We start from the raw sequence: 8,054 nt of genomic DNA, 5'->3' as shown, positions 1-8,054 counted from the left end.
ATTAACTAAGACAGGATTTAATTCTTAAAAACATGCACTCATTAAATTTGTTTTGTTTAGATGTCAAAAAAATTCGAATTTTTTTCACTAGCATTCCATCAAATAAAAAATAAAGTATTGTTTTTATAACTGGCCAGCACTTGGCTAGCAACAAACAAATAGTAACACAAAGAGGTTGAATGTTTGAAAATGAAATTCATAGAAGTTTGAACATACCGCCCGCCAAGGACATCTATTGCAAGATGGCCTTAGAAGACGTCTGCCATGAAACTTCGAAGTTGGTAACATTGGTTTATACACTAATATTTAATAGATGGTTGAAATCATTTCAAAACATTATAACTAAACCTAGTTGATAATTAATAAACTAAAATGAAAACAATTAGTAATACCTTTCTGTAAAATCAAGATATAAACATAACATAACATAACTTCTTATTTCACTTAATGAATAAACAACAAATTAAACTAAAAATACATTATGCAAGCATTAGAATTATCATTGCGTACATTCTTGAACAAAAGAAAATAATTAATTTGTATTTGTGACAATGTAGGAATCATATTTGTATTTCTAATCCGTAACAGGCAAGATACATAGCTTCGAAACTGGACGTTTTATAATAGAAGATTTGGTGCGTATAGAAACTACACGAGTTACAAGGTCAGCTCCAGGGTGAGTTTCGACTACTCGACCTAATAACCACTGACTTGGAGGGAGATTGTCCTCTTTAATAAGAACTACATCATTGAGTTTAGGCGCGGGTATTTGTTTAGTCCATTTATATCTCTGCATTAATGTTGTGAGATATTCATTTGACCAGCGTTGCCAAAAACTTTGCAACATCCTTTGAATTAGTTGCCATCTTGTTAAAGAGCTTACTTTTGATCTTTCGAAATTAAAATCAGGTACCGACAACAATGGCTCACCTACTAGAAAGTGACCTGGAGTCAACGCAGTTGGTTCAGATGGATCTGTATTGTTAAGAAATGTCATAGGACGTGAATTCAAGCAAGCTTCTATTTGACACAAAAGTGTACTCATCTCTTCAAACGTTAAAGTCGAATCTCCTAGTATTCTTTTCAAATGATATTTAGTAGATTTGACCGCACTTTCCCATAATCCCCCAAAATTAGGTGCATGGGGTGGTATATAGTGCCATTCAGTACCATTCGTTTCTACAAGTGACGCTATTGATTGCTGAATATTCCGTAATTTAACTAGTTCTTTTGATGCTCCTACAAATGTTGTACCATTGTCACTAAATAACTTTAAGCAATGACCTCTTCGTGCTACAAATCTGCGAAATGCCGCTAAAAATGCTTCTGTAGTCATATCACTGACTATTTCCAAGTGAGTAGCACGAGTAACCATGCATACAAATACGCAAATATAACCTTTGTATGATTTATTACCTCTTCCTTTAGAAACTCTTATATTGATAGGTCCAGCGTAATCTAACCCACTATGAATAAATGGTCTTGCTGGAGAACATCGTACAGATGGAAGCGATCCCATGAGTGGAGTTTTTATATTTGCTCTATACCTTATGCATCGTACACATTTATGGACATGATTTTTGACAAGACTTCTAGCCCCAATTATCCAATATCCCGTTCTCAAATAATTTAACATCAACTGGGGTCCGCCGTGTAAAGTTTTGTTGTGTGCATCAGCTATAATTAATTTGGTCAAAGGAGAAGAGTGAGGAAGCACTATAGGATGTTTTGTATCTTCTTCCAATTGAGATTGTTGTAATCTGCCACTCACCCTTATGATTTCATCTTCATCTAAATACGGGCACAATGATTTTAATTTTCCGGATTTAATCTCACTATTATGAGACTGTTTTGTTAAGTGATTGTACTCTTCTGGAAATTCTTCTCGTTGAGCTAGTTTAAGGCAACACTTTAAGGCTTGATCCAATTCTGTCTTATGTATATAATGGTTTTGCGTTCTATTATTTTTTAAAAATCGTCTACAATAAGATACGACTCTTAATAACTGTGAGAGGGAAGAAAATCTCGAAAGAAAAGATTCTGTCGTAACAATTGCAATATGTATGTTTACATTTTCTTCTACATGTGTATCCAAATCTATTGGCCGTTTGTATTCTATCATACTATTTTGTAAAAATGAAGGACCGGATATCCAAAGCATACATTCTGATAATAAAGCCGGTTGAACTCCTCTGGATGCACAATCAGCGGGATTGTCCTTAGAAGACACATGATGCCAATGAGATGAATCTATCAGATTCAATATTTCTGAAACCCTATTGGCTACAAATGTCTTCCATCTACTTGGGTGGCTATTCAACCATGAAAGCACTATTGTAGAGTCTGTCCATGCTTTGACCTTACTCTTTTCAATATGTAAGACTTCGGTTGCCTCGTATAATAATTTGGCAAGTAACACGGCGCCGCATAGTTCCAAACGCGGGATACTCACTTGTTTTACTGGGGCAACACGTGTTTTAGCAACAAGTAACGAAGTATTGACGTTTCCAGTACTATCAAGAACTCTAATATATATTACAGCTGCATATGCTAATTTCGACGCATCACAAAATCCATGAAGCTCTACATTAGAGCTATCAGTCGCGGTACCAACCCATCGAGGGATGTGGACCTTTGAAACTTGTTGTAATTCTTCACGGTATGTTTCCCATTCTTTCAATAATTTTGTGGAAAGAACTTCATCCCATCCTATTCCAGATAACCAAAGCTTTTGGATAAATATTTTTGCTAAAATTACAGCAGGAGCGATCCAGCCCAAAGGATCAAATAAACGCGCTATATCGGATAGGACAGATCTTTTTGTTGCAGGTCCTGATAATGCCGGGAGGTGAACCAAATATCGGAAATAGTCCTTATCACAATTCCAGGTAAGTCCCAGTATTTTTATTGTGTCATCTAAAGTAATATGTATATCATCACTTGTACTTGTGTCCACGTTTTCATTTTCCTTCCATTCTCTTTTTTCTTCCGCCTCACACGTTTCTATTTGCTTCTGTAGATCTTTATCGTTACTTTTCCATTTCTGTAACTGAAATCCTCCTTTTTTTAATAATTGTGTTAGTTGTGTGTATAGTTCTATACCGTCTTGAACTGTTGAACAACCTGACATCAGATCGTCCATATAAAAATTGTTTAAGACATTATCTGCAGCTATAGGATAATGCTTACCTTCATCATAAGCTAATTGATGCATGGCTCGTACTGCTAGAAAAGGTGCGGAAGCTGTTCCAAATGTCACCGTTACCAACTCATAGTCCTTTATTTCATCTTCAGGTTTATTGCGCCATACAATTCTTTGATATATAGCATCATTTTCATTGATCCTTACTTGACGATACATTTTAATAATATCTGCTACTAATGCAATGGGATGTAATCGCCATCTCATAATAATATGACGCAGATCAGCTTGTAGAGTTGGTCCAACCATGAGAGTATCATTCAAAGAAACTCCTTTATTATTTGGGCTTGACGCATTGAAAACTACACGTACTTTTGAAGTAGATTTGTCATTTCTTACTACAGCGTGGTGCGGCAAATATACAGCGAATTCCGTCATATCATCAGTTTCCTTAACAGGTCTCATATGGTCTAATTTAAGGTATTCATTTATAACTTCAATGTATTTGTTTTTCAAGTCGTTGTCCTTGTCTAATTTCTTCTCTAATGCTTCTAGCCTTTTTATCGCAATGTGTCTAGAATTGCCTCCGGTGCAAAATGGTTCTTCAGTTTTGAATGGTAGACTTACCACGTATCTTCCTAACTCCGTTCTTGTAGTTGTAGCTCTAAAAAATTCTTCACATCGTTGTTCTTCCTCAGTTGGTAACTTACTTAATCGAGGCTGTTGTTCTTCAATTTCCCAAAATTTCTTTAGTATTTCATCATCATTAACCCGAACATGCATAGAGGATATACTAATATTAACAGGTTTGCATTTTCCTGTTGTTTCGACCACGCCCGAAAGAATCCACCCAAGACTTGTGCTTTGTGCTACTAGGTTTCCAATTGGGTTCTTTCTCATACCTTCCTTCAAAATACAGCTAAATATGTCAGCACCCAGTAACATATCTATTCTATTGGGAGTGTTGAACTGCGGATCTGCTAAATTTATATCCTTTATATCTAACCAATCAAGAGATTCTACTTTTGTTTCAGGTAGATATGATGTAATATTATTGAGGACATAAGCGTGTATTTGAATAACAAAATGAGGATCAATACGTGATTGTATATTAGTGATAACCATATGTGTAGCATTTACGGTCTTGGAATTTCCTAAACAAGATATTATTCCTTTAACAGGAATTTTCTTCAAACGTAAGAATTGCACAGCTGATTCAGTTATAAAAGAGGCCTGTGAGCCTTGGTCAATTAAAGCTCTTATCAATTGAAATTCACCTGTCTTTGTTTGTGCCTTTAGCAATGCAGTGGCTAATAATACTTGTTTAGTTTTAATAACTTTAGCAGTAGAAATACATGATGTTATTTGATTAGTACTAGTAGAAAGATTGACTGATTCTACCGGTTGTTTTGTAAGATCTCGTTCTTGCTCTGTAGGAGAGTGTAAAAGTGTGTGATGGCGCTTATTACAAACTCGACACTTACCAGGATTTTGACAGTTATAACTAGTATGATTGCTTCCTAGACAATTAAAACACATTCTATTTTTTACTACAAAATCGCGTCTAACGTCAATTTCTTGTTGAGCAAACTCGCTACAAAAACACAGTTTATGTTTTTCAGAACAATATTCACAGAGCATGGTAGAACTATTTGTGGCAACTAGTGCCCTTGGTTGAGTGTGTGAGCCAATGTTATGTTGTACTAATGATCTTTGCTGACCCTTTGGTTCAATAAATTCGAGAGCTCTAAATCGACTTTCTAAAAACCTTGAAAATTGTATAAATGTAGGTAACTCATTATCATTGCAATCTGAGTTAGAAATAGTTAGCTCCCAATGTTTTCGCGTTTCACTATCTAATTTAAAAGTCACTATATGTATGATGATTATATCCCATTGATTAACATCTATGCCTAAGTTACCTAATGCGCTTAAACAGTCAGTGGTTGTGTCAAGCAAGTCTTTTAGAGCTGGAGCCGATTCTGTAAATAAACGTCTTTGTCCAAATAATCTTTTAAGAATACAATTCGCTAAGTAACGCTTATTATTATACCTTTTTTCGAGTTGAGACCAACATTGAGTATAATTGGATGCCGTGATAGGTGTATGACGAATAAGTAACTCCGCTTCACCCGTGAGATGACCCTTTAGGTAGTGCAGTTTTTGTACATCATCCAATGCGGTGTTATTATGGATGAGAGACAAGAACATATCGTGGAACGTAGTCCACTCGGAATATTTTCCGGAAAAAGTAGGAATACAAATTTTAGGCAACTTAGCGCATGATACTAAATTATTTCCTTGGTTGCTGCACAAAGTCGTATTAATATGTGACTCAGCCGAAGAACTTGTAACGCTAAGCTTCTTTAAACATAATTTCATGTGAGCTTTACACTCGATATAAACTTCTTCGGCTTCGTCATACATACCATTCTTAACATATTCTGTATTTACAAATTCAGATAGTTCTGGAATATTATACAATTTATTGTCATTATCCCTAAAAAGCAACCAATCCCGCTCTAAATTATCTAACCGGATTTCGATATACTCGGGTGACAGTCTATCTTTCGGGCATTTCTTAAAATTTATGAAAGCCTTATTTATGGAAGTCATAAGTTTTTTTTGGACATTTATTAAAGCTTCCATTTTGTTACTTAAATAAAACTATACCTATAAATGTATGTTCAATAAATTCTTCTGATAATGCAGGTACTTTGATGAAAAACGCACTGTTCATGTGTAATTCTAATATTAACTTCTGTCAATAGTTCTCAATACTCAAAAGTCTAGCTCTAGCTTAGTACTTGGTAAGAATATTATAGAAAATTATTCACTCACATTCACTTTCACTTTATATAACTGCAAATGACTTATCTCTGCGGCTTGTACTCTGCCTGGACGTAGACCACCAGCTTGGAGAGGCAACTTTCTGCTATACGCCGTTCCGCTGCACTGCCTGGTCTTGTCTTCCAATTGTCGCGTCGATTCTCAATCGTAATAGTAATAGAGGAAGGTTCTATACATGCACCGCATATGACGGGAAAGTCAAGGGTCTTGTTTTGGGAAAAACACCAAGCTTAAGTAGAATGTAAGTGTTCATAGGAGTAAGACGAAAAATATGTACAAAAGCATGCATAAGGAGTACGGAACTTGAGATAAGCTTTATGTACAAGCTATTTAAATGTACAAAAGTAATTCAAAGGGACTGCATAGCTGGAAATGATGTGGCTCGATTAGGACCAAATGTTTATGGTGAAATGTTTGAACTGGAAAAATGAAACTGATATTTGTGGTTAAGAAATTCAATGTTGGTATATTTGCACTGATTATCACAATTATTGGTTAGATAAAAATTAACTAAGACAGGATTTAATTCTTAAAAACATGCACTCATTAAATTTGTTTTGTTTAGATGTCAAAAAAATTCGAATTTTTTTCACTAGCATTCCATCAAATAAAAAATAAAGTATTGTTTTTATAACTGGCCAGCACTTGGCTAGCAACAAACAAATAGTAACACAAAGAGGTTGAATGTTTGAAAATGAAATTCATAGAAGTTTGAACACTGATATTAAAAAATACTTTGACTTAAAAACTTTAGGATCCCATAAACGGACCCCGAGTTCATCGAGAGATGAGTATAAAACTGCAATAACAGGAGGATAAAAATAGGTAAAACCGGAACCCGTGCCGTGTGGTTCCCGGCACCAATAGAAAATGAATAGGACTACTCTATCTCTTTCCCACGGATGTCGTAAAAGGCGAGTAAGGGATTAGCTTATAAACTTGGGATTCTTCTTTTGGGCGATGGGCTAGCAACCTGGCACTATTTGAATCTCAATTCTATCATTAAACCAAATAGCTGAGCGTGGCCTATCAGTCTTTTCAAGTCTGTTGGCTCTGTCTACCCCACAAGGGATATAGACGTGACCATATGTTTGTATCTATGTATGTACATCATTGTACATACATTAAAAAATGTATAGTAAAAGACACAATGAAAGTATAAAACTACATTTTCGTGTATCAGAATCTTCTTACAATGATTTATAGCAAATTTTGTGCCCCTTTGGTTCACAAATACGACTACAGTTACCAACTGTCAAACTACGCTTCCTTCTTTATGCTATTACTGCGGTCACAAAATATAGAATGTCGAGAAGTTTTCTTTCTGTTTAAAAACAATGGTCAAAGATATATCGACGAGATTACATGAAGAGATTGATGAAAATGGATGAAGCAAAATATGTAGTTTAATGAGATAGGTGGAAATATGTTGTCTCTGCCTACCCCTTCGGGAAAGAGCGACTCGCCTCTAATCTTCGCCACTTTTGCAGGAGAACCTAACGTCATACAAGAAAATATCTGGGAACAATTCGACACTTTATTTTGCAAAATTATCACATAAATATGCTTTAATAGTTTGCTGGGCTTGCATGGGTTTGATGGGCTAGCAACCTGTCGTTACTAGCCCATCGCCTACATCAAAAATCCCAAGTTTATTAGCCTTTACTTTATAGTCTTTATTTACCCTTAGTCGCCTTTTACGACATCCAAGGGAATGATATGGACTAGTTCTATTCTAAAGTTTCGGAAAGCACACGACACCATCAAATCATATATGAAATGGCATGAAATCAATAGATTGACAATAAATCTCCTATCGTGACATTAAATTCTTTACTATCCATATTTTGTGCTGTAACTGTGATATTCAGTACAATTCTCGGAGGTGAGCTTATTTCGCTATCTTATTTCGTGTTTGTAGGCGAAAAGTTAAAATTGTACGAGTATTTGTACATTGGAAGTTGCTATTGCATGTACATACTTGCCTGATTTTAAATGTTACATTTTGTATAGATTGAATCGTTATTTCTAATCAGGCCTTTGTGGTCTCGGGTTTAAATCC

The 8,054-nt window shown here is 35.3% G+C and overlaps 1 protein-coding gene across 1 annotated transcript; it reads right to left on the bottom strand.

Annotated features, from left to right (window-relative positions):
* Positions 1–382: 382 nt before the first annotated feature.
* On the bottom strand, positions 383–5,791 carry LOC106131953 (uncharacterized). The gene is made up of 5 exons (XM_060951729.1): positions 5,572–5,791; positions 5,065–5,124; positions 2,072–4,572; positions 712–790; positions 383–396 (listed from the first exon to the last, which is right to left on the bottom strand). Exons 1-5 carry the CDS (start codon positions 5,789–5,791, stop codon positions 383–385), a joined length of 2,874 nt encoding a protein of 957 aa, XP_060807712.1.
* Between the last annotated feature and the right edge of the window lie 2,263 nt (positions 5,792–8,054).

This window comes from Amyelois transitella, chromosome 26 (assembly GCF_032362555.1).
Source record: "Amyelois transitella isolate CPQ chromosome 26, ilAmyTran1.1, whole genome shotgun sequence".
Classification (NCBI taxonomy): Eukaryota; Metazoa; Arthropoda; class Insecta; order Lepidoptera; family Pyralidae; genus Amyelois; species Amyelois transitella.
Note: the sequence above shows the minus strand (reverse complement) of the source record. Positions and strands in the feature narration are given on the sequence as shown.

What these genes read in the sequence shown, in the direction of transcription:
- LOC106131953 (XM_060951729.1), bottom strand. Translation starts at nt 5,791, where the DNA reads ATGGAAGCTTTAATAAATGTCCAAAAAAAACTTATGACTTCCATAAAT. An exon ending in TACAGAATATGTTAAGAATG is followed by an intron (nt 5,125 to 5,571) that starts GTATGTATGACG and finishes GTTTATTTACAG; the next exon opens with AATCGGCTCCAGCTCTAAAA. An exon ending in ATACACATGTAGAAGAAAAT is followed by an intron (nt 791 to 2,071) that starts GTAAACATACAT and finishes ACATTAATGCAG; the next exon opens with AGATATAAATGGACTAAACA.